We start from the raw sequence: 27,735 nt of genomic DNA on the forward strand, positions 1-27,735 counted from the left end.
AGAGAAATCTATGGGATTGGATGTAGAGGGGTCTCAGGTTCAAGGCAAGTCAGAGAGCTCTGACGTTTTCAGTTTGGGTGACCAGAGGAACAGCAGAACCCTTAACAGAAATACCAGAGGTAAGAGAAGAACTCTTACGAACAATTGGAAGTCTAGTATGGAAGATATAGACCTGGAAGATATTTATAGAGATGTGTTAGTTTGGAGCCTAAAGGGGTCAGTGAAGTCACCTGAACTGACATAGAAAAAGGAAGAGATGATGGGTAGGGGTGGGGTTGGAAAATGTGTTATCATGAGAATCAGTAGAAGGAAACAGAGCCAATGTACTACTGTGGATGAATCAAAGGTACAGTAGGAGCAATAAAATTTCCCACCATTTTATTGAATTTTTTAAAATGGAAGTAATTTACTAGCTTGGTAACATTTTAGGATTTGGATGTTACTTTGTAGAAGGTCTTAACAGGAATATATAACAAGCAACCTAATCTTACTGCTTTCAGCTTTAATGTATGTAAAAAACTGTGTAAACAGCAAATTATTATATTCTCAGCTTCTTTCCCGAACTTTCTGCATTTCCCTATCATGTCATAATACAAATCTGAATTGTTAAATATTCACATCATTCTGGATTGCTGCAGCCCTTGCAATACATTTTCTAATCTCCCCCTTCAGTGCTTTACTAAAGCCAGTGATGGTTTGCTTTTCTCAGACTTCTTCTGTCTTCACCAAATTCCATTTAATTCCATGTTTATGAAATAGATTTCTACTTTCCTACACTGGGCAAATTCCCTCTCCATTGAAAACCCACCTTCTCTAAGAATACTGCTCTCTACATTTAGTACTGTGTAACTGATAGGTGTTCAGTGCATAATTGTTAACTAACAAAATTAAGAGGCACTGCTGTTTATTATTTGAAGTTCTTACTGACATGTTATTTCCCTGATTCTGTTTTACCACCTATCTAAAGGAAACTAAATAACAAAATAAGCTTTAAAAAGAAATAGAAAAAGGTAATTTTAGTGTGTATTTATTTATACCTTACTTGATTCCAAAAAGCATTTTGTATGTATGTGTACCCATATGTATACAAAGACACCCACATACATACACAAATAGAATTAAATAGACTTTTTAAAAAATTAGAGCAAAGGGAAAATAGAGAAAAGTTGAAAGACAAGAAAAGTTAATATATATCAATCCATATCATAAACTTCTACAAAGTTCTTAATATTGAAAAATTAAATCAACACTTAGCCTCCCTCCAGCCAGAGAGGGGAAAGGATAGCCTCCCTCCAGCCAAAGAGGGGAAAGGATGCTTAGTAAGTTAGAAGATAGAAGCAAGTTAGCTACTCAGAAGTGAAGATTTTGGGGGGGGGGGGGGGGGCGGAGCGGGGAGCAGGACTTGTACCTTTCATAAAGGGACGTCTGAAAGATGCCAGTGGACAATTTACTCAGCACCATTCCTGCTGCTAATACAAGTTTGTATTGTACAGATTCTTATATATCAGCTGGGGGCACAATGACAAAGTACAGTTCAATGAAACTAGGGCTATAGAGGTCAAAAAAGTACTTTGCAACTAAGCTTTTCTCTTTATTATTTGACTTGATCCAGAGAAATAGTTTTAAATGTTTAGAGATTGGATAGACTCACTTTCAAGCCTTTCACGAATGTTGTATCTTTTAATAAAATTTGGGTAGCAGATAATTCAAAGTTGTCTCTTTGACAAGAAAATGGAGTGAAGAATTCTATTGGTCTTAATAAGTTTCAAGGAGTTGGCCCTTTGTGTGTGCAGCGGTACAGAGAGGCATACAACCTTGCTCTGTTTCATGTTTTAATATCTTCAGAGTATGAATTTAGCATTTTTCACTGAGTATTTCCATGATTTAGAAGGCAGAAGAGTATGAGGAAGGATAACTCTTTAATATCTACTTTTCCAACTCTGCTTAGGCTTTTCTAATATCCACCTCTAAGAGGATTCAGTTTCTTCCCAATGACTGCTCACAAAGCAAAACAAAAACAGTAAAATCTCTTCATTTGTTAGATTTTAACACGTTCAGAAAGCATCATTCTCAAATTTAAAATAATTTCTTTGCTATTCTAAAGTTCTTTACAAAGTTACTTTTTAGTGTCCTACATGTAATTGTTCATGCCGCTGAAATCCAGAGGGAAGAGTTAACATTGATGGACCTTTCATTTCATATGCGCATGTAGAACCAGTAGCAAAGGGTATAGAACCTCATGTTGCACCATATGGGGGTAATCTTTCAAATTTCTTCTGGATAGATCTCAAAGCCAGACGAATTTATAACATTGCCTTTCCTCCCATGAGATGTAACAAATACTGCCCTCTACTGAGGGATGCTCACGATGGCTCAATTATGTTCACCATCAAGTGCTAATCTTCTATCAGTTACTGATTTCAGTGATTTTGGTAGTATTGTTACTAATTACTTCACCATTATCATGTACATTCTTATTAAAATCATTAAATTAAAAATAGAAAATGAAAAAGATGGAAACATGTATCAGCCTTGGCCATGTACATTTATTACCTTCTGTAGTCTATACAATCAGATATCATAATGTCTGAGGCTTTAACAATAATGTTTAAATTTCCATTTGTTTTGAATGAGCCAAGAAAATCCCTTTTGCAGTGGGAAATTAGAAGGGGGTTGTTATAGCATTATTTTAATAAATGATTTTGTGAAATGATTCTAGCAACTATTGGGCTATTTTTCTTCCCCCTGCCAATATTTTTTTCAATGTCTGCTGGATTGCTAATATCTAGGTTAATCATTTCAAAGAACTAGCTGTTTGTGCAGCTAAAATAAAATTTCCTCATTGTTTATGATTTTAAAAGATTGATTATACATGGTTACTTAACAGTAGAGGACCACATTAAACTAAATACCTTCCAATCAAAAACTTAAATCAAAAACTAGGACTTCCCTGGTGGTGCAGTGGTTAAGAATCTGCTTGCCAATGCAGGGGACACGGGTTTGAGCCCTGGTCTGGGAAGATCCCACATGCCACGGAGCAACTAAGCCTGTGTGCCACAACTACCGAGCCTGCACTCTAGAGCCTGCGAGCCACAAATACTGAGCCCACATGCCACAACTACTGAAGCCCGCACCCCTGGAGCCCACGCACCGCAACGAAGAGTAGCCCCTGTTCGCTGCAACTAGAGAAAGCCTGCGTGCAGCAACGAAGACCCAAGTCAGGCAAAGAAAAATAATCTTTAGTGAAATACTTATTCACACACACACACATTGTATATGGCATGTTTTTGAAAACTGTCCTGCTGCCTGTGTTCCTGGACATGGAGAATGTGGGTTCTCTTATTAGGCTAAATGCTCAGTATAATGCCTTGTTCAGCTCACTTGTGTTGTTCCCATTTTTCTAGAATCTGGTTAGAATTGGCTTAAAGCTTAAACAAATTTTGGGAGTCATTATAAACAAAACCTAGTAATTCAAAGTATCCCCATGGCTTTTTTTTTTTTTTGGCTGCTCTGCGCTGCATGAGGAACTTCCTTCCTGACCAGGGATCAAACCCATGCCCCCTGCATTGGAAGTACGGAGTCTTTACCACTAGACCGCTAGGGAAGTCCCCCTGCTCCCCCCCGCCCCCATGGCTTCTTATAAAATCTAAAGCATAACCCTCTCATTACCTTAATTCAGAAACTTTAGATACCCTGAGAACTAGCAAGAGAGTCTAGCCAGGTTGAATAATCCCATGGTGAGGGTAGATTCTAGGACATGGTTAGCCAAGGTCTGTGAAGGAGGCTGTGAGGGCTCATTTCTCTCAGACTTAAAAACCAAAGAAGCAGTCCTGTTTTTTATAGAATCTAGGCTGCTTTCTGACTATCATGCATAGTTAAATTGAAAGCTTAAACTGAATAAATTACCTGGGCAGGACTTTCTAATTCCAGAAGTATTTAGGGTCTTTCTGAATAGAGGGTTCTAAGCTACACGAACTCATTCATGATGTTAATTTTGTTGGCATAATCAAACCCAGTTATCTCATTTCCTAAGGGGGCAACTCTTGACACTCCTCAAATTTTAGATGTCTATTAAACAATTGGACGTTCCAGTCAGATGCCAGCTAATTGCTTAACAAATTATGGTCTCTACTTACTGAATCCCAGGTGGTTAGTATAATCCATTCCAGTAATTCTTACCATCTCATCGTTAATGTATTGCCTTAGAGTGGTATTGATGCTTACACTCGGTGGTGCTTATTAATAATAATGATGATGCTAATGATTTCCTACTTCTTCATGTTCTTCTAATGTTGTGTTTTTGACCTATCTCCATATTTTTCATTTTGGTTTTCTATGCTGCAGGCTATAAGTCGAATGGGTTTTCCACTCCCCAGTCGAACTAGAATTCCTAGAAATAAACCTGGCACAGTGCTTTTCACATAGTAGGCACTCAGTAGATCTGGTATGCAGTTTGTGTTTCGAGAAAGTTTTCAGTTCCATAATCTCCAGAATTAGACATCTCCAGGATTTGGAGATCTATTAGATACGCAGAGCTAGTTGCGTCAGGGTGGGGAAAGGGTACAATTGCCTCTGGTTTGCCACATTGATTTTTTGTTATTGTTGAGTCATTGTTTCTACAGATTCTCTTAAAATAAAAATATGACGCCCACCCCCCAATAGAATACTATATTAACCATTGTTATTTGGCCATAGAGGGGATAGAGTGTTAGGCAAAGATCTGGCAGATCTAGGTAGGACTAGCCTCCTGCCATTGTGACTGTATAAATCAAGTAGTAAGACTTTTCCTCAGCACAAAAAGAACATCTGAAATAGAATGTGTAAGAGTTGATAGTATTTTCTGGAATGGCGAGATATTTCCCAGCTGGATGTTATGGTCTTCATATTAATGAGATTTCTCATATTAAGGTGCCATATGACCAGTCTTGGGAAATTATTTGCACACATTTCAGTGCTCTTTTTCTAATTATTATCTTTATTATTTTGGTGCACATAGTTTTTGTTTTTTTTTGTGGTACGCGGGCCTCTCACTGTTGTGGCCTCTCCCGTCGCGGAGCACAGGCTCCGGACGCGCAGGCTCAGCGGCCATGGCTCACGGGCCTAGCCGCTCCGTGGCACGTGGGACCTTCCCGGACCGGGGCACGAACCCGTGTCCCCTGCATCGGCAGGCGGACTCTCAACCACTGCGCCACCAGGGAAGCCCCACATAGTTGTTTTAACGTCAGTTCTTTTTATTTTTTTTGTTTGTTTTGAAAAGGACACATTCATCTGAATTCCATTCAAGCATTTTTTTTTCCTATTAAAAGGTACTTCTCTTTAAGATCTGAGATATTGTCATTTCTGTGTAAACAAAGCAAGGTGCCACACATACTTGTTTAATTAGGAGCTATCAGGGCATCACTACAAGGAATTTATAAAGAGGAGTCTATACAGATAAAGAGTAACCCTTAAGACAGTATAATCTAGACAGCGCTTGAAATAATAATCGTCCTACTTGAGCTGAAATAATGGTGGCAGAACAAGCATTAGCCAGGCAGAGAAAAAAGAAACTCAAGCTGGCAGCTCATTCGTGTCACTGAAGTGGATCAACTGCTCATTGCAGGGCAGAAGGCAGGCTGGTGGTAACGCTCGTGCCTTTCACATTGGTGTGGCATTGAGAAAATCCTCACTCCCGGCCTCAGGGTCAAACCAAAACAGACAGCTGTGCCGTTTCTCATACAGGAGAAAGAAGACAGCAGGCAAGCTCTTTATTCCTAAAAGTTTGTTAGAGAAACTGTGCTACATATAATGCAGCTGTATATTCTTGGTAATTAAGGAAAACAAATGCCCTTAGCAAACTCATTATAGATTTAAAGTTCTTTAAGTTTTCATCAGGTTTCCACAGAAACAAAGAGTTTGAAACAATAGTCGAGAATGCATAAACCGTTGAATAAGTGGATTTTCATTGTTCCTGTTTAGAAAATTATTCAGATAACCAGCCACATCAAAGACAAACTTTTTTTTTACTAGAGCAATGCTGTTTATTTATTCTTTTATTTTCTTTAATTTTTTAAAAAAATTTGTTTTGTATTTTTTTTACATCTTTATTGGAGTATAATTGCTTTACAATGGTGTGTTAGTTTCTGCTTTATAACAAAGTGAATCAGTTATACATATACATATGTTCCCATATCTCTTCCCTCTTGCGTCTCCCTCCCTCCCACCCTCCCTAACCCACCCCTCTAGGTGGTCACAAAGCACCAAGTTGATCTCCCTGTGCTATGCGGCTTCTTCCCACTAGCTATCTATTTTACATTTGGTATTGTACATTTGTCCATGCCACTCTCTCGCTTTGCCACAGCTCACCCTTCCCCCTCCCCATATCCTCAAGTCCATTCTCTAGTAGGTCTGTGTCTTTATTCCTGTCTTACCCCTAGGTTCTTCATGACATTTTTTCCCCTTAAATTCCATATATATGTTTTAGCATACAGTACTAGACTTTCTCTTTCTGAATTACTTCACTCTGTATGACAGACTCTAGGTCCATCCACCTCATTACAAATAGCTCAATTTTGTTTTTTTTTTATGGCTGAGTAATATTCCATTGTATATATGTGCCACATCTTTTTTTTTTTTTAACATCTTTATTGGAGTATAATTGCTTTACAATGGTGTGTTAGTTTCTGCTTTACAACAAAATGAATCAGTTATTTATATACATATGTTCCCATATCTCTTCCCTCTTGCGTCTCCCTCCCTCCCATCCTCCCTATCCCACCCCTCTAGGCGGTCACAAAGCACCGAGCTGGTCACCCTGTGCTATGCAGCTGCTTCCCACTAGCTATCTACCTTACGTTTGGTAGTATATATATGTCCATGCCTCTCTCTCGCTTTGAAAGACAAACTTTTTAATTGCTCAGGTAGAAAGATGGAGACTGTCATCCTTATCTATCATAAGAAGAATCTGCATTTGGTAATGCTACTTGAATTTTGAGCTAAAATAATATACTTAAGGATGCTACTAACTGGGGTGCCATTTAGTACTCAAAAATAATCATATGCTTTAGTTATTCACAGGATACAATGCATGAATTTATGATACTAATTATGATTTCAAACAGTGTCTTATGCTATGGTTTATTTACATAGGCAGATCGACTAATGCAAAATGTAACTATAAATATTTGCAGCTGCCATAGGTATCATGTGCATGCAATTTAGTGGTATGTTAGTGAAGTCAAAAAAGTGGAAAAATGTGTCTTCTCTGTGTTTTGCAAAGTCCTTGTAGGATTTAGTACAATACCTTGTATTTATTAAACATTCAGTAAATATAATTGATTTTGAAGAATTGGTGACTGTATTCATTTATTCACCAATCTTGTATTATGCAAGACTCTGTTCCCTGGTCTGTGCAAGGTGCTAGGGACACTGAGGTGAATAAATAGTGCAGTTGATCCTTGAACTATGCAGGATTAGGGGTACTGGCCCTACACGCAGTTGAAGATGTATAATTTATAGTTGGCCCTCTGTATACTCTGTTCCTCTACGTCCGAGGTTCCGCACCCTTGGATTCAACCAGCCACGGATCACGTAGCACTGCAGTATTTACTACCAAAAAAATTCTGCATATAAGTGGACCCACGCAGTTCAAACCGTATTTTTTAAGAGTCATCAGAAAAGTCTTAAAGTAGATCATAAAAATACCTCTAAGTCTATCACTCAGACCACTTAGAGACAGCAACTGTTAGTATTTTTTACATATTTACTTAGCCTTTGTCCTACTTATATGTTTTGAATACAATTATAAATTTTCATTATCCTTTTTTCACTTAACTTTTTACCATAAGCATGTTTCCATATCATAAAATATTTTTCATAAACACCATTGTTTGTTGGCAACATATTAGTGCATTATATTAATGTGCCCTATTGAGCCATTCCTCTGTTTGTTATGCTTTAAAGTTGCTTTTGGGTTCTCATAGTCATAAATAATCCTTGTGTGTAGCCTTTGGTTGAATTTCTGATTATTTCCTATAGATTGATTTCTAGAAGCAGAATGACTGGGTCAAGTTTATGACTTCTTTTAGGGCTCTTAATACAACCTAACAATTTTTTTTCTGCAACAGCTGAACTGATTTACTCGTCCAGCAGCAATGGATGTCTCATTATATGCTTTCCAGCATTGAGTAGTGTAATTTATTTTTCTTTACAGAATTGCAATATGAAAAATGATACATCATTCGTATTTTGTCTTACTTTGGTTACTACTGAGCTTGATTATATTTTTTGTTTGCTTATTAGCCCCTTATAATTTTTATAATTTCTGTTCCATGAATTGTCTGTTCAAATTCATTATTTTTCTATTGGAATGCTCTTACAATTTTAATTTTATTGCAGCCAGTCCTTGTCTCCCCCAGTTCCTTTTTCATGTCAACTTGCTTTCTCTCTATGGCTTTCTGTTTTCATTCAGTTGGGTCCATGTTGTCTTGTACTCTAAATAAGAATGCCACATAATTTTCTGGCTTTTTTGCTTCTAGTTCTTATGTACAGTAAATCATGTTTTATTTTTGGAAATAAGTTTTATACTGCACCATAAAAATTCCAAAATTGATTACAAAAGTAAATGAACATAAAATAAATGACACTATATGTGCTTACATGTATTTATTAATTATGTAAAACCAATCTTTTAACATCTTCATTGGAGTATAATTGCTTTACAATGTTGTGTTAGTTTCTGCTTCATAACAAAGTGAATCAGCTATACATATACATATATCCCCATATCTCCTCCCTCTTGTGTCTCCCTCCCACGCTCCCTATCCCACCCCTCTAGGTGGTCACAAAGCACCAAGCTGATCTCCTTGTGCTATGCGGCTGCTTCCCACTAGCTATCTATTTTACATTTGGTAGTGTATATATGTCAATGCTACTCTCTCACTTTGTCCCAGCTTACCCTTCTCCCTCTTCATGTCCTCAAGTCCATTCTCTATGTCTGCATCTTTATTCCTGTCCTGCCCCTAGGTTCGTGAGAACCATTTTTTATTCTTTTTTAGATTCCATATATATGTGTTGGCATATGATATTTGTTTTTCTCCTTCTGACTTACTTCACTCTGTATGACAGACTCTAGGTCCATCCACCTCACTACATATATCTCAGTTTCATTTCTTTTTATGGCTGAGTAATATTCCATTGTATATATGTGCCACATCTTCTTTATCCATTTATCTGTCGATGGACACTTAGATTGCTTCCATGTCCTGGCTATTGTAAATAGTGCTGCAATGAACATTGTGATACATGACTCTTTTTGAATTATGGTTTTCTTAGGGTATATGCTCAGTAGTGCAATTGCTGGGTCATATGGTAGTTCTACTTTTAGTGTAAAACCAATCTTTTGCTATAAAAGCTAGGTCATATTTTTTCTACATGTGCTGGACTTGCTAATGACTTCTAAAACATGGGCTTTTCTTAGTAAATCTCTCTGTAGCAAGTATAGTATTTCAGCAAATCACCCCAAATGCAGTGGCTTAAAAAAAATAAGCATTTATTATCACTCTCTAGTCAGCTAGGAAGTTGGGAAGTCAGCTGGGAAACTGTTTTGATCTATTTTGGGCTCACTTTGCATCAACACTCAGCCTTGCTGATCTTGGTTGGGCTCTCTCATCTGTTTGGGGGGCTGGCTGGCTGTAGGCTGGCCTGAGATACTTTCTCAGCTTAGACAATTGGCTCTCCTTCTGTCCCTTCCTCTTCTAGCAGGCCAGCCTAGGTGCTGCAACAGAGTGAGCAGAAGCAGGCAAAGCCTCTTGAGACCTAAGCTGACAACTGGAAATTTGTCACTTTTGCCTCATTCTATTGGCTGTGATAAATTACAAGTCCAGCCGAGATTGAAGAGTTGTGCAGATAGACTCCATGTCTTCATGCTACAGCTGGAAAGTCACAATCCAAAGGGTGTGGACAAGGAGGCAAGAATAATTGGAACCATAATTGTAATCAGACTACCCCACGTAGACATTCTTCATTTCTCCAAAAATATTTTAAATGAATTTTAAATTATCATAATCTTATAGAGAATTTTTTAGTTAATGCATTTGAATGCCCCAGACACCTTTAAATACTGAATGCTACTGAAAGTGAGGGGGTGAGTGGTCCTGTGGAACCATTAGTATCAGCTTCTCGGTCACAGTGATCAAGATGTCACATATCAAAAATGATACCATTGGTGATACTATGGCACACTGGGCTATATTATGATTTGGCAGCATCTATATGTGGTTTGGTGAAAACATTTATTATATTTCTGTATATTATATAATCATGAGAAGAAAAATAAATTTACAAAGATGTTTTAAGTATGTCAAACACTGAATTTGAACAAAACTGTCAAAATCTTTTCAAATTAGTAATGAGAAAAGTTATCTCTATGAATATAGCTTAAGAATCACATTTGATGTTGGAAATGGCTAAATGCAATTCCTGATTTAAAAAATTTTAATGATAATCTGAAGAAAATTTGAAGAGAAACTTTTGATAGTTACCATCTTATGTGAACAAGAATCCTTGTTCATACAGGAAGTGTTAGGAAGCCATCCACTTCCAATAATTGTGGACTCTTTGTCAGTAATTTGCACCAACTTTGTAGTTAGGACAATGAAAGAAGTTGGATGAATTAAGTATTAGGATAGGCTAACTGTGGAAACAGACAACCCCCAAATCTCAGAGGCTTAACAAATAAACATGTGTTTCTTGCTCATATCACCATCCAGTGCAGGTTGGCCAGGAAACTGCTCCATGTGGTCCCTCATGGATCCAGGCTTCATCCCTGTTGTGCCTCCACCCTCCTTTAAGTCCTCAGAGCCCTCTCTTTTCAACCAGGAGATGAGTAAAGGAAGTGAGGAGTCTGTGTGGGCGCTATTTATGGGCCAGATCTAGACGTGATGCATATCACCTTCTGTTGCATTCCACTGGCCTGAATTTGATCACATGGCCACACCTAAATGTAATCTAGCTGTGTGCCCAGGAAAATGAAGAAAACATAGATATTGGTAAGCACTAGCAGTCTTCTTTTAAAAAACAAGTTGAGCTGAACTGAACTTGCTTTTGGCAGCCTAGCTGGGTAGGGAGACAAAAGGCAGAGACTAAGGCCAGCCAAAGGTGGGGGACCTAGTAAACTGCTCTCCACTTTGGTTGGAGCCCTAAAGGACTGCACTCTAGGAATAAGAGTGAGCCCGAAGTAAACCAGCTCTCTGTGGGCTTCAGTCAAACTTTGTGTGAGCCAAGTAGTTCAGAATACTTTCAAGCCTTGAACTTGAAATTCTTTCTACAAGTGTTTCTTTTTTCAAAGAAAAAATACAGTACACAAAGTTAACCAAACATATGAGGAGACAAGACAATAAAATTAAAACACCAGATATTGGAATTATGAGTTCATATTTTAAACAACTAAACTTACATATTCAAAGAGATTTAAAACGAAAGATAGGCTTGGAAATTTAAGTGTAGGAATCTAGAAAATATAAAAAGAGAGATATCAACTTGGAAAAAGAACCAGTAGAATTTCCAGAGCTGTAAAGTGTATAACCAAAGTTAAGAACTCAATGGATGAGTTTAAGAGCAGATAAAACACAGCTAGGGAGAAACATGGTGGAGTAGAATATAGGTCAGAGGAAATTATCCAAAATGAATCATGAAGAAGTGAAAAAAAGAAAATACAAAAGAAAGGATAAAAGAAATGGAGATGATGAAGTTTAACTTGGTTCATTTAGAGTAGCAGAAGGGGAAGAGAGAGAGAGAGAAAACGGAGCAGAGGTAATAAACACGTACAGATGGACTGGATATTGTCTGACAGTTATGGAAAAAGGAAACAGCGTGCTGGTCATCAAGCTCACGTGGAGAAAAATTGCTCAGATTAAGACACGATATCAATGGGAGCATATCCACCTGGGCCAACAAGCTGTAAATATTGTATACTATTGATTTTTAATTTTATATGAGCAATTTTTTATTTCCAACTCATGTACAGATCTCATTATGTATATAGTATAATTTCCTGGAGAAAACAAATTTTGCAGTGAATTTTAATTATTTTAATTGTGGTAAGCATCGGGTTTAATTGTGGTAAGCATAGAAATGTCGATCTTTATGTTAAATTATTTTTCACCACTCATTTTCTTCAAAGGGTAGCAATAAATATATGCAAGTTATTTTTGATTATAGAAAGTTGGTCTGCAAAGATGAATCTAGTTTCCAATTCATTGCTTTAAAGAAAAGATGCACAATTAACATCATCCACTGTCTAATCTCAGGACCATTTCTGAGGTCCATATGTGTCTCACCTCTTTGTAATATACAGGGTGAACTCTTTACTGATAACACACAAAAGAACAACTGTTAAAGGCAAAGACTTGCCTTTTGACATTACTAGGCCTTTAATCTGGGGACTCTGGTGCTCGGCCATGAGGGCTGAACATGAACTATTGGGGAATGCTGCCATTCATCCCATCCCCTCCCTCCCCCTTGTCTCCCTGGTGTGAAGAATCATTAGCTGAATGTAACTATACAACCAAAGTCACATTTCATCCCAAATATCAAATCCATTTTCCTTTGTCAAACTTTAAAGGAGAACACACGCATTCATCTTATGATTTCTTTTTTTAAATGTCCCTGAAAAAAATCCTACTTCTATAGATTAAGAAAGCTTAGGGATAAAAAGAGAAATGTCCATGACAAAACTGATACTATGATCTCACACAGGTGAGGCATAAATGATAAGATGCTTGCTATAAAAATGATCTCCAAAAAAAGCATTATTGTTTTTGCTATTCAAAAGTAACACAAGTTCACTGGGGAAAAAAAGTCCAAAAAGTATAACAAAGAAACAAAGTTAATCTTTCATTCCACTATCCAAAGATAACCATTGTTAACATTATGGTCTATATCTTTTCTAGAATGTTCCTACATGTGTTTTCTAGGATATACAACAAAGGCTTACCTGGGGAGTGAGGAATTTGGGCCAACTAAGAAAAAGTGGGATTTTTTTGGTAGGTGTTTCAATTAATTTGGTGACAAATGGGTATAAAGGAAGGAGTAGGCCTGCTGCCCAGGCTATGTTGTGTTTTATTCATACACTCACTAATGCATTCAATAAATATTAAGCACTTCCTATGTGACATGTACTGGGTTAGGAGCTGTTCATTATGTGGGCCTGGGGCTTTACCACACACAGGTGCTCGTGTTATTGCCACAAGACATGTGGGAAGGAGAGGGCCTGAGACATATGCTATTTTTGTCATCTACATATGACTTCATGGAGGGCTGAGGTGCCAGGAGGGCAGATATTTTGGTGGACCACAGACAGGAAGGACCATAGGGAGTGGCTCTTACCTCCTGAGTGCAAAGGCAGAGTCAGACTGGACTGTTGAACTGTTCACTTGCCTGGCTTTGTGAGCTGAGGAAAAGGTTATTTAATAGTTAATAAAAGAATAGCTATTATTTATTAAGTGTTGTATGCCAAACAGCACACTATGCATAATTCATTTTAGTTACTTCTCACATGAACTCTGTAAGTTAAGAACTAACATTTAGTGATCACTGTGTAACCACCACTGTTGTAAGATTTTACGTGCAATCAATGCATCAAATCCTTGGGACAAACCTATGAGACAGGTTATGATCCCTCTTTTACAGATGAGGAAATGGAAGTTCAGAAAGACTTGCTCAAGGTCACATACTAGACGTGACAGACCATAATTCCAAAGTCCTTATGGTATTTTCTCTCACAACTATTTAACTTATTTAATTAATGAAAAATAGTATTTCTAACTAATAAGAAACCCCCATCTCTCCCCAGATTCAGTCCTGGGGAAGTTTGGTGAGTGTCACTTCTTAGACACTTCAACATCGAAGCCAGGATAAGAAAACAGACTCTTTAAATATATATATTTTAAAACTTTATGTTTTAAATTAATCTTTTTGGAGCTGATTTCTTTGGGGAAAAGACTTCCTTCTTTGATTAATACATTTCATTCTTTTTCATATTTTTAAAGAAAAAGGTGATATTACTCTCTTCATAGCCTAAATTGGGATTTCTTTGGCAATTAATAAACTCTCCTTTATTTAATGACTATTTTTTTATTGTGGTAAAATAATATATAACATAAAACTTACCACTTTAATCATTTTTAAAGTAAAGTGTACATGTCAATGGCATTAATTATACTCACATGCTGTGCAACCGTCACAACTCTCCATCTCTAGAACTTTCTCATCATCCCAAACTGAAATTCTGCACCCATTAAACAACTTCCCCCAATGACTGTTGTTCTTAAAGGAGATAGATAACTATATTAAGCTTAGTTTTCCTTACATGAATGAGCACATAATTGTATGAGGGATATGAAGGAAAGGGATATTTGCCAGTATAATGGCAAATGCAGAGCCTACTGACAAAGGTATATAATTTGTAAAAATAGCTGAGTGGGCAGAATTCTGATTTTCAGCTGCCCTAGGCACTTCAGTGCACTTCTGATAATGATTTTCCTTGGGCATATAGTTATACTGATAGAAATCATATCCATGCATAAAGAGTGAGCTTAATTATACATAACTACATACCTAAGATGAGGTTTTACGTATTTTTTTACATATAATTTCTGATTTACAAAAGATGAGACACTAAATTCTAACCGATCTCAGAAAAGTAGTATGGGTCACCCTCAGAGCATGAGTGTCTTATTGTATGAGTTCTCCTTTTTACCGGAAGACACTGTATATTACCTTCCCCCTCCCCCTTTCGGGAATTGTTTTCATTACGTGGGATTCCACAGTCTCATTCATCTGGTCCCTGCTGTGACTCTGAGGACAGGCAAATGCACAAAGGCTGGTTTTTAAGGTTTAGGATGTAGTCAGGGGGTAGAGCAACGCTACCTGGTCCTATTGAGAATGACACTTCTTCACACCTTCAACTCATTTGTACTGAGCCTAATCATTTGAGCTCGAAATAATAAAAATAAAAAGCAGCTAAAGTGGGTTGAGTGGTAATGTATGTTCCAGGCACTGTGTAAAATGCTTTGCATGCATTATTTTGTTTAATCCTCACAACGCTGTGAGATAGGAAACAATTCTCATTTTACAGATGGGAAAACTAAGGAACAGAAAGATTAGGTTACTTGCTGAAGACACACCATTTATAAGTCACAGACTGAGGATTCAAACCCAGGCTGTCTAGAGCCCTTGTTCCGAGCTGCTCTGTTAACACACCCTTCTGGTCCACATCAAGCTTGACAGCAGTGTTTCCTCATAACAGAGTCAAGGTTAGACCAAAATAAACCACATGCACATTCGAGCCCCTATGGCTGAGGTGAGCAGGGAGTCTCAGCTAAGGTCAGGCACTGGGTCTGGAGGTAGAGGCTGTCCAGCTAGGGAAGGGAAATGGAAAAGGCAAGGTCATCTCTTTTCTGGCCCCATTTGTTACTTGGTTGGTGAGAGGAGATGGGGGGAAGGGGCCTCTCTAAGCAGATTTCAAAGGCATCATGTCATTCTTTGTGCTCTCTCTCTCTGGTGGTGTGCCCCTTCGCCCTAGGCTCGTAGTTACTGCATCCTTCTTAGAACTGCTCTTCTTGAGGGAGCCACCTCCCCAGAGCTTCACTCTCTGATTCACTCCCCACACCTCCACTAGAAGTTTTCTGAATATAACTGATTTTAGCTGGTCATTAGGATAGTGGTGGCCTTAAATGGATGGACTCTAAGGTGAGAATGACCCTCCCCTTCCTTGCAATTCTGATTCTCCCAGGAACATAGCCCTGTCTACATTTCTGAAAGCAGGAGTTTTAATGCAAATTACCACCCTAGTGAGGGAGACATTTTTGAACAGATATTAATGAATTCTGCCAGAAATTGAGGAGGCTTAGCCATCTGTGTCCCAGGGATCAGTTGTTGGGATCCAAGAGCTTCCAGAGGCACCTGAGAGCAGCTCCTGGCATGCTAGTCTCCTCCACATTCTCGCAGGGCCAGAAACACTCTCCTGGCCCTGCTCATGGTTCCTGATCACAGGTCACAGTCATCCACACACAACTTAAAATGAGGAGTGCCTCTCCGGGGAGTGTTCCTAACCCCAAAGAGTGTTCGCAAGTCATTTTCATAACTGTCATGAGTTAACTTCCTGTTTCAGGAGCAAGCACTTTACATATGTAGGTGGCACCTTTGTGAATGGTTTTGTGGACCCTGAGTGCTGCATCCTCCTCGTGTGTAGAGGTAGCAGCTGCACCACGTTATGCTTGAGGTCTTGGTCTACTTCTGGTCATGAAAACCCTCTGATATTCCTTACAGAGGTTAGCAGTGTTTACTACATTGTACTTGAGTAATTGTACCTCAAATTAAACGAAAAGTATTTTCTGATGCTTTTCATGTTGGAGCATAGTCTTTATTTCAAAATATTCAGCTGCCATGATAAGACAGCTCTATTTACCAGTAGTGACAGTTTGCAGTTGAGTCGTAGGAAGGATTTGTTAGGATGTGTTTAAAGTCATGTCGTATAAATAAAAAGAGTAAAGACTGGGTTTAGGATGGGGGCCTACAAGATACCAGCGGAGGCGGCCAGAGTTATTCTTTAACTTCCCACCAAGATCTTGCCTTCTCTCTTACTTGTTTACAGCACTGTTACAGTATAGTGAATTCTTTCCTCAGCCTACTCTGAAAACACTGCCCCGTTTGGTCAAGTTACCCCAAAGCTACCACCTAGATCACACCATGACAAGAAAAAGAGATGTTTTCAACCAGAATTGGCTTATTTCAATTTTCTGTTCTTTATTTCATTTTAATTATAGCCACTTGGAGCCAGTGACTATTTGGAACTGTCAAAGAATTTTGATACAGTATTTTTACGAAACATTCCACAATTTACCCTGGCAAAGAGGACCCAAGCTCGGAGATTCATAACTCTCATTGATAACTTTTATGATTTCAAGGTAAGGATGTGGCACATTTTCTCAAAACTAAACATTTTGGACTGTGGAGCGAAATTATCTGGGCTGGAATCCTGGTCTACCACTTACTTCACTTCTCTGTACCTGTTTCTTCATCTGCAAATTGGAGATAATAATAGTATTTACTTCAGAGAACTGTTGTGAGGACAAAATAAACTAATACAGGTAAACCATTTAAAACAACACTTGGCACAAGCTGAATGCTGTATAAGTACTATTTGGTAGTAGCAGTAATAGTAATAGTACTATATTAAAAATCCCATCATAAGACAGTCTGCTATATTACCAAATCCTTCATTCAACCAGACATATGCTCTGTCTATGAGGATGCACAGCACAATGCCTTACATAGATTGAGTGCTCAATAAATACTTGTTGCATGAATAAATTATTGGACTGGTAAAATAATGAACAAAATGAATGAATGAATGACTAAAGCACCCTCCTCAGTATTAGAGTTTTCTCTCCCTCTGACCCAGAAATCCCAGTACCTGTCATCTCTCTAAAAAAAAAATCCAGGTGTTTTAGCATGAATTGCAGAGCCTTTGTCCCTTCATCAGAGGCAGTATTGCCTAGTGGTTAAGGAGTGGGCCCTGGGACCAGGCTGAATACCTTGAAGACCAGCTTAACCTCTTGAACTTGAATTGCCTTCTTTAGCAAAAGAAGGCAATAATGGTATTTACCTCATAAGATTGTTGTGAGGTACATGAGCATGTAAAGTACTTAGAACATCGTGTGGCGTACAGTAAGCTTTCAATGAAGGTGAGCCATGATTAATAGTATATACCTATAAATATATATTTACAGTAAAGTATAAGTACCACTTCAAATTAGAGTAAAATATTGTTTCACTGTTAGATACAGTTTTTCCTCCTTATTCCTTGCACAGAAAGAGATAGAGCAGTGATTCTAAAATTGAAGGGACTTTGAGGGGAGGAGAAAGTACCAGAATCTGCTGGGAGGGAGAGGTGAGATGTTTAATGTTTCCTTTATTCATTCATTCAACAACATTTATCATGCCAAGCAAAGTGCTAATTCAGTGACAAGCAAAGCCAGACATGGTGCCTGCCTTCATGGAGCTGATAGTCTAGTGCTGAAGAAACACTAATGAAACACAGAGCTGAGTATAGAGTCCTCACTGGGATGTTCTCTTGGAAAAAGAGGGGAGTTGGTGCTATGAGAGTACAGGGGGAGAGTAAACTGATCTTTGTGTGGGACATGGGGCTGGGCATGGAAAGTCCTGCTGAGGACCAGCTGCACCAGAATCATCTGAGCTACTTAAGATCCAGAATCCAGAGCCCACACCACCCCCACCAGCAAATGAGGACCAAGGATGGGGCCTGGAGCCTGCTCGTTCACCAGCTCCTCAAGTGCTGCTCACAAACTCTGAGATGTGATGGCCAAGCTCAAAGTGCAGAGTGAAAAGCCCTCACCAGGGCGGCGAGTTTGCAGCAAAGGCCCTGTGATGGGCCTGAGCATGAAGGGCAGCCAGCGTGGCTCTAGTGCAACACCGAGGGCAGCCTTCCTTAGTGAGCATGACCAAAATCTGCTGCATGCTTCCAGGGGGTGTGCGAGCAGGGAGTCAGCAGAGGCAGGAAGCTGAGAACACCAGAACTTAGGGGTCAAGTCCTGTCACTTGTCTACTTCTGGGTCACTCATCCAGAGACTCTGCTCTGAAATAATCGTGTGGAGTCCAGAATAAATCTCCTGGAGGTGGCACTCTGTTTTTAGAGGGCAGTGCTTCAAGAAGAAAGTGGGAGAGGGGCATTGGTAGGTGGTTCTTAGACTGGAGGATTGATAAACTCTTTTTTTTTTTTTTTATCTTTTATATCTTTTAAGGAATACCTTAAAGAAAGCTTATGGTCCCCACCCCTTAGTCCCACCCCCTGATCCTACCTCCCCCCACTGTTTCACTTCTTCGTTAGACAAAAAGATTTATCTGGCAGTATGATGAAATATCAGAACTACTCTCCTAACATTTGCTTTAACCAAATCACGCATTTGGAGTTTATACTCTTTTTTAAAGCATAGTCGAAATTATCTTATTTCAGAAATTGGGAGCATTAAACATTGTTCTAGAATGTATTCTAGATGTATCTGTGAAATAAGGGCATTCCCATCTGAGTAATGAAAAAAGTGTCATTTGTGATTTAAATAATTTATAAGAGGAGGTAGAAGGTTATTTGGATATAGAAAGACTAGTCCCAAACATCAATACATTATTTTGAAGTATCAGCATATTTACTTAAATAATGATTTTAAAAGGATGGCTGTGAATCCTGAAAACAAATTCAGGTCTCCTTAAACATCAAGAAGAGTATGTTTTATATATAAACTAGTGGAAATAAAATTTATAAAGATAAAAAAGCTGTTTCTGATATATGATCACATATGTACACTCAAACACTATGTAATCAAGAAATATTAATGTCAAGCGTAGTCTTTTTGAAGGATGTCTGGCAGGATGCTGAAATAAATGTAGGTTCTGGAAACTCAGGGTATAAGTAGAGTAGCAATGCACTGAACTTAGCAGTCACCTACGCAGCAAAGTGGTAACGGTGCATCTGGGGAGCATCTTTTTTTGCGGTACGCAGGCCTCTCACTGCTGTGGCCTCTCCCGTTGCGGAGCACAAGCTCCAGACGCGCAGGCTCAGTAGTTGTGGCTCACGGACCTAGTTGCTCCGCGGCATGTGGGATCTTCCCAGACCAGGGCTCGAACCCGTGTCCCCGGCATTGGCAGGCAGATTCTTAATCATTGCGCCACCAGGGAAGCCCCTGGGGAGCATCTTTGATGCACACAGAGATGGGCTCCAAACAGTCAGGTAAAAATGTCAACCTCAGTTGTAATGGAAAAACCACTGAACTTAGAACTGGAAGATCTGGGTTGGTGTCACAAGTTGAGACCTCTCCAGGCCCCAGGTTGCCCAATAAAAGCTTTGTTCCCTACTTCAGAGGGTGGTATAAGCTGTGTGGAAATATTTGGAAAGTACTATGCAGTTTAAAAGTATCACTTTAGGCCTTCCCTGGTGGCGCAGTGGTTGAGAGTCTGCCTGCCGATGCAGGGGACACAGGTTCATGCCCCGGTCCGGGAAGATCCCACATGCTGCGGAGCGGCTAGGCTTATGAGCCATGGCCGCTGAGCCTGCGCGTCCGGAGCCTGTGCTCCACAAGGGGAGAGGCCACAACAGTGAGAGGCCTGCGTACTGCAAAAAATATTTTTAAAAAGTTAAAAAATATCACTTTAAAGAGACTCAAACTATAAGAAAAAATATGGACATGGTCAAAAGGCTTTTTTAAAAAGTATTTTGTTTCAAAAATACATTTGGAAACATCTGTGATCCTAGGCTATTTGAATATGGGTTATGTGGTTTGTCTATTTACATTTCAGAGGTATTCCAGAAATAGGAAAAAAGTTTTCCAAATATTGAAATCCACCTTAAAGAAATGCTGAGGCTTCCCTGGTGGTGCAGTGGTTAAGAATCCGCCTGCCATTGCAGGGGACATGGGTCCAAGCCCTGGTCCAGGAAGATCCCACATGCCTCAGAACAACTAAGCCCGTGTGCCATAACGAGAAGCCACCACAATGAGAAGTCCGCGCACCACAACGAAGAGTAGCCCCCACTCGCCGCAACTAGAGAAAGCCCGCGCGCAGCAAGGAAGGCCTAACACAGCCAAAAAAAAATTTTTTTTAAGAGATTTCCATATAATTATTTTTAAAAAAAGAAATGCTGTATTCGTTTATTTATGCAAGATTTTTATTCATGAAGAAGATACAGTGTAAATGGATCCTGCCAGTTTTGAAACTTTGACAACCACATTTTGCTGATGCTTTTTTTGTAGATGTTTAAGCATGGAGATTAATGAAATTTTTAGTAGCTTTAGGATAATTTAGGATAACTTCAGGATAATTAGCTAAAATCTCTAATTAGAAAAACAGATTAATGAAATAGGAAAAAAAAGTCATAGATTGAAGCTTTAAAATATTTATTTTTCCAAAATAAACATAGTACTTGGAGAAAATGTGTAGAAGTAGAAATAAAGTTAAGACTGTTACTTAGATTGAAAGAGAGGAGTTCAAGGCATTGTTCTTTTGTAAATACACATTCTATAAACTCATAAGAGTATTTTCACCAAGTACCAGTTTTGCTGCATATATTTAGAACCATTTAAAATTATATATCACTTTAAAGAGATTCAAACTATTAGAACAAATATGAACATTTTAAAAGCAAAAATCCAAGCTCCCTGTTATGACAAACAGATTTTTATGAGAAATTTGTTTTTACCTTCAACTTGTGAAAGGTAAGGAGTAACACCATTTACTCGTTTTCCTCTGTTTCAGGTGCGCATAATTTGCTCTGCATCAACTCCCGTATCAAGCTTATTTTTGTATGAACATCATGACAGTGAGTTGGAGCAAAGCAGAATACTGATGGATGATTTGGGGCTGAGCCAGGTAGGCGATATTAACATAATCTCTTTTTATTATAAAACAGCTTAATTGTTTTTGGTTTGATGCATGGCTACATTTTGAAGAAGGAATGCAGTATGTGTTTAACCACTGATTTGCTGCTCTCTTCTAAAGCCAGTATAGCAGACGTATCCTCAGCATCACTAAATGTAGAGAATTACAGCTTTAGAGTGGAAGGAATCTTCGTGATCATTTTTGCATATGATAAAAACAAAGTCCAGGGAGGCGGACTAATGGGCCTGCAGTTATACCACTGACTAATGGCAGGCCAGAGCTGGATCCAGGCACCGTCTTTGGCTCTGGGCTCACTCTGCATTCTGCTACACCATACTGCCTTTTCTGGATATCCTCTTCATGTCTGCTGGATTTGTAGAGTGCATGATACAGTATCCAACCATGTGAACTGGCTATTCCAGGAGTATGAAGTGCCTGGCAAGGCCCTTGCTTTAAAAGAAATCCATGCTTCATCTCCTAACCCCCATTCTGTAGGCATTTGTGGAACACCTGTGGGTGCCAGGCTCTGGGGACACTCTGTTGGGAACCAGCCTATGCTGGCCTAGTTCTCCTGGAGCTTGGAGTCTGGTGCTTCACCCCAAGCCAAGCAGAAGTGACTTTGCATTTCCTTCTTCTGTATGAATGTTACAGGGTATATTTCTCAACTGTAGGCAATTGAAATATTAGTCAAAAATTTTAAACTATAAACATTCACCCCCCGAATGAGGCCAGCCCCATTCTTTCGACCCCAGTGGTGAAAGGCTATTTGGAATGAGGAGACAGTTCCTTATTGACCTGAGTAGAAATTATGCATTCTCAGGAGTCTGGGAAAATGAGGCCAATAATTCTTTAAAAAGTAAACTTTCAAAATATGATTATTTAAATCTACATGTAGAAATAAATGGCTGCTTATGATCCCATTTCTCTAAGAGTGATACATCCAAATAAAGTCTTCAACAATTTGGAAAAATACACTTAAGGGGCTACATGATCTCAGTTCCTAAAGTCCTTTAAATCACTGGCTTTAAAATTTTTCTTCTGATCAGGGTTCAGATACAGGGCAAAGTAAGCTAAGCACTTGGGGCTAATAATCATGAAGAAATCAGGGCACGTGACCGTAGGGTGATGCAGTTTTACGGTAGGTCAGTAACTTGGACTTAGGAGTCCAGAACTTTTCTCTGAAAGAGTTTAATAGCAAACCCCTAAGGAAAGAGACAAAAGTTCAGCGTTCACTTCTGGCCACAGGCTGGTGTTAGAATCACCAGTCCCAGGATGTTTACTGGCCTCACAAGGGGCTCCCCAACTCAGCCGCTACATGGGAGGATCAAGTGTCCCAGCAGCTCAAGACCAAAAGCAGCTCTGGCCTTCCCGAAGTAAGCTCCCAGGCACGATCTCCAGGCCCACAGGAGACCTCTCAGTCACCCAGTTTGGAAAAGGTTCTTCAGAGGTTCAGGCCTCCTGTCAGGAATGTGGCCCTGTCTGTGGAGCTTCAGGAGAGGGTCTTAGCTTTGTCCTGACATACCAGAACTTCTTGGTTTTTCTGTTACTTATTTCTGGTGTGCACTTTTTGAGAAAAAATTCCTTTCTGTCTGGAATGTCCTTCCATTAGATTATGTAGAGAACTTTCATCTGAGCAAAAATTTTCTTATTTGGATTTTGGGGTGTTGTTTCAGCTTTAATTATTCATCTAATGTTTTCTCCCTGGTAATTTGCTCTGTTCATTGATTATTGGTTTAAATTAGCTGATTCTCTAGTCTAATTTAAGAAATTGTATATGAAAAAAATTTATAGAATATTTTGTAATATAAACCCAAGAAGTATTTTTTAAAGCCTGTACTTAGTTCTTTAAATTTTTAGTTGTGGGGGTTTTAATTGGTGCTAGGTTGTTTTTTTGTTTTGTTTTTTGGTAACCAGGACTCAGCAGAAGGACTCGCCATGTTTACTGGAGAAGAGGAAATCTTTGCATTTCAGCGCACAATTTCCCGACTCACGGAAATGCAGACTGAACAATACTGGAATGGAGGGGACAGAAGGAAGAAGTAGCCGTCACTTTTGCATGAATAAAACTCTGGGCAAATCATTACCGCAGGGAGAACTCTTTATTATGGGACTTGAAGGAATCATTTTCTCATCATTAATTAAGCACTTTGTCCTCTGGACCATTTTTATCTAAAATTGCTGTCAAAGATGTAGTGGATTAGTAAGTTAAAGCCATTTTTAGGTCTACTTTTTGCCTATTTATTTGGCCTTATTTCTGCACCACAAAATTAAAATCAGCATTCCTGAAGTTGAATGTAGGACTAGGCATTTTGGTTTCATATTAAGCCACCTGAATGAACCTTGAACACACACACACACGGTAAATGCAGGGTGTCGGGAAATCTCTAAGCTTTGGCTACATGGTAGCCGCACAATAGAAACACATCTTTATGAGAGGGGAAGAAAAACTCTACATTTCAATTAAAAACAAGGAAAGCTTTATGATCTTATTTCTTTTCTTTTTCCCCCATGGTACTTTATATGACCCTGGCTTTTCTTTTTAATAAACATCTTTATTGGAGTATAATTGCTTTACAATGTTGTGTTAGTTTCTGCTGTATGACAAAGTGAATCAGCTATATGTATACATATATCCCCTTATCTCCTCCCTCTTGCATCTCCTTCCCACCCTCCGCATCCAACCACTCTAGGTGGAAACAAAGCACCGAGCTGATCTCCCTTTGCTATGTGGCTGCTTCCTACTAGCTATCTATTTTACATTGGGTAGCGTATATATGTCCATGCCCCTCTCTCACTTAGTCCCAGCTTACCCTTCCGCTGCCCCGTGTTCTCAAGTCCATTCTATACATGTGCATCTTTATTCCTGTCTGGCCCCTAGGTTCATCAGAACCTTTTTTTTCTTTTTGTTTTCTAGATTCCATATTTTACGTGTTAGCATACGGTATTTGTTTTTCTCTTTCTGACTTACTTCACTCTGTAGGAAAGCCTCTAGGTCCATCCACCTCACTTCAAATAACTCTATTTCATTCCTTTTTATGGCTGAGTAATATTCCATTGTATATATGTGGCACACCTTCTTTATCCATTCATCTGTCTGTGGACACTTAGGTTGCTTCCATGTCCTGGCTATTGTAAATAGAGCTGCAATGATCATTTTGGTACATGATTCTTTTTGAATTCTGGTTTTTTCAGGATATATGCCCAGTAGTGGGATTGCAGGGTCGTATGGGTAGTTCTATTTTTAGTTTTTTAAGGAAACTTCATACAGTTCTCCATAGTGGCTGTATCAATTTACATTCCCACCAAAAGTGCAAGAGGGTTCCTTTTTCTCCACCCCTTCTCCAGCATTTATTGTTTGTAGATTTTTTGATGGTGGCCATTCTGACCGGTGTGAGGTGATACCTCATTGTAGTTTTGATTTGCATTTCTCTAATGATTACTGATGTTGAGCATCCTTTCATGTCTTTATTGGCAATGTGTATATCTACTTTGGAGAAATGTCTATTTAGGTCTTCTGCCCATTTTTGGATGGGTGTTTTTTTTTTTGATATTGAGCTGCATGAGCTGCTTATAAATTTTGGAGATTAATCCTTTGTCAGTTGCTTCATTTGCAAATATTTTCTCCCGTTCTGAGGGTTGTCTTTTCGTCTTGTTTATGGTTTCCTTTGCTGAGCAAAGGCTTTTCAGTTTCATTAGGTCCCATTTGTTTATTTTTTTATTTCCATTTCCCTAGGAGGTGGGTCAAAAAGGATCTTGCTGTGATTTATGTCAAAGAGCGTTCTTCCGATGTTTTCCTCTAAGAGTTTTATAGTGTCTGGCCTTACATTTAGGTCTTTAAACCATTTTGAGTTTATTTTTGTGTATGGTGTTAGGAAGTGTTCTAATTTCATTCTTTTACAGGTAGCTGTCCAGTATTCCCAGCACCACTTATTGAAGAGGCTGTCTTTTCTCCATTGTATATTCTTGCCTCCTTTATCAAAGATAAGGTGACAAGATGTGTGTGGGTTTATCTCTGGGCTTTCTATCCTGTTCCGTTGATCTATCTTTCTGTTTTTGTGCCAGTACCATACTGTCTTGATTACTGTAGCTTTGTAGTATAGTCTGAAGTCAGGGAGCCTGATTCCTCCAGCTCCATTTTTCTTTCTCAAGATTGCTTTGGCTATTCGGGGTCTTTTGTGTTTCCATACAAATTGTGAAATTTTTTGTTCTAGTTCTATGAAAAATGCCATTGGTAGTTTGATAGGGATTGCACTGAACCTGTAGATTGCTTTGGGTAGCATAGTCATTTTTACAATGTTGATTCTTCCAATCCAAGAACAAGGTATATCTTTCCATCTGTTTGTATCATCTTTAATTTCTTTCATCGTTGTCTTATAGTTTTCTGCATACAGGTCTTTTGTCTCCTGGGGTAGGTTTATTCCTAGGTATTTTATTATTTTTGTTGCAGTGGTAAATGGGAGTGTTTCCTTAATTCCTCTTTCAGATTTTTCATCATTAGTGTATAGGAATGCAAGAGATTTCTGTGCATTAACTTCATATCCTGCTACTTTACCAGATACACTGATAAGCTCTAGTAGTTTTCCGGTAGCATCTTTAGGATTCTCTATGTATAGTATCATGTCATCTGCAAACAGTGACAGCTTTACTTCTTATTTTCTGATTTGGATTCCTTTTATTTCTTTTTCTTCTCTGATTGCTGTGGCTAAAATTTCTGAAACTGTGTTTAATAATAGTGGTGAGAGTGGGCAACCTTGTCTTGTTCCTGATTTTAGAGGAAATGGTTTCAGTTTTTCACTATTGAGAACGATGTTGGCTGTGGGTCTGTCATATATGGCCTTTATTATGTTGAGGTAAGTTCCCTCTATGCCTACTTTCTGCAGGGTTTTTATCATAAATGGGTGTTGAATTTTGTTGAAAGCTTTTTCTGCATCTATTGAGATGATCATATGGTTTTTCTCCTTCAATTTTTTAATATTGTGTATCACATTGATTGATTTATGTATATTGAAGAATCCTTGCATTCCTGGGATAAACCCCACTTGATCATGGTGTATGATCCTTTTAATGTGCTGTTGGATTCTGTTTGCTAGTATTTTGTTGAGGATTTTTGCATCTATGTTCATCAGTGATATTGGCCTGTAGTTTTCCTTTTTTGTGACATCTTTGTCTGTTTTTGGTATCAGGGTGATGGTGGCCTCATAGAATGAGTTTGAGAGTGTTCCTCCCTCTGCTATATTTTGGAAGAGTTTGAGAAGGATAGGTGTTAGCTCTTCTCTAAATGTTTGATAGAATTCGCCTGTGAAGCCATCTGGTCCTGAGCTTTCGTTTGTTGGAAGATTTTTAATCACAGTTTCAATTTCAGTGCTTTTGATTGGTCTGCTTATATGTTCTATTTCTTCCTGGTTCACTCTCAGAAGGTTGTGCTTTTCTAAGAATTTGTCCATTTCTTCCAGGTTGTCCATTTTATTGGCATATACTTGCTTGTAGTAATCTCTCATGATCCTTTGCATTTCTGCCGTGTCAGTTGTTATTTCTCCTTTTTCATTTCTAATTCTGTTGATTTGAGTCTTTTCCCTTTTTTTCTTGTTGAGTCTGGCTAATGGTTTATCACTTTTGTTTATCTTCTCAAATAACCAGCTTTTAGTTTTATTGATCTTTGCTATCGTTTCCATCGTTTCTTTTTCATTTATTTCTGATCTGATCTTTATGGTTTCTTTCCATCTGCTAACTTTGGGGTTTTTTTGTTCTTTCTCTAATTGCTTTGGTGTAAGTTTAGGTTGTTTATTTGAGATGTTTCTTGTTTCTTGAGGTAGGATTGTATTGCTATAAACTTCCCGCTTAGAACTGTTTGGCTGCATCCCATAGGTTTTGGGTCATCGTGTTTTCATTGTCATTTGTTTCTAGGTTGTTTTTGATTTCCTCTTTGATTTCTTCCGTGATCTCTTGGTTATTTAGTAGCATATTGGTTAGCCTCCATGTGTTTGTATTTTTTACACTTTTTTTCATATAATTGGTATCTAATCTTATAACATTGTGCTCAGAAAAGAGACTTGATATGATTTCAATTTTCTTAAATTTACTGAGGCTTCATTTGTGACCCAAGATATGATCTGTCCTGGAGAATGTTCCATGAACAATTGAGAAGAAAGTGTATTCTGTTGTTTTTGGATGGAATGTCCTGTAAATATCAATTAAGTCCATCTTGTTTAATGTGTCATTTAAAGCTTGTGTTTCCTGTTTTATTTTCATTTTGGTTGATCTGTCCTATGGTCAAAGTGGGATGTTAAAGTCCCCTACTATGATTGT

The 27,735-nt window shown here is 38.6% G+C and overlaps 1 protein-coding gene across 4 annotated transcripts in view; it reads left to right on the top strand.

The window, feature by feature from the left end:
* The window catches only part of AFG1L (AFG1 like ATPase), a 190,787-nt gene extending 166,803 nt beyond the window's left edge, over nt 1–23,984 (top strand). For 2 of the 4 annotated variants that reach the window (XM_029223730.1, XM_029223734.1), the window contains 3 exons: nt 16,806–16,946; nt 21,307–21,420; nt 23,344–23,984. In XM_029223730.1, the coding sequence (XP_029079563.1) occupies nt 16,806–16,946; nt 21,307–21,420; nt 23,344–23,472 (384 nt within the window). In that variant the 3' untranslated portion in view covers nt 23,473–23,984. Of the gene's footprint in view, nt 1–12,953; nt 13,023–16,805; nt 16,947–21,306; nt 21,421–23,343 lie in introns of all 4 variants that reach the window. The other 2 variants (XM_029223737.1, XM_029223731.1) reach the window with 2 other exon arrangements.
* Nucleotides 23,985–27,735: the final 3,751 nt, after the last annotated feature.

Source organism: Monodon monoceros, unplaced genomic scaffold (assembly GCF_005190385.1).
Source record: "Monodon monoceros isolate NGI ecotype Baffin Bay Population unplaced genomic scaffold, NGI_Narwhal_1 Super_Scaffold_15, whole genome shotgun sequence".
Classification (NCBI taxonomy): Eukaryota; Metazoa; Chordata; class Mammalia; order Artiodactyla; family Monodontidae; genus Monodon; species Monodon monoceros.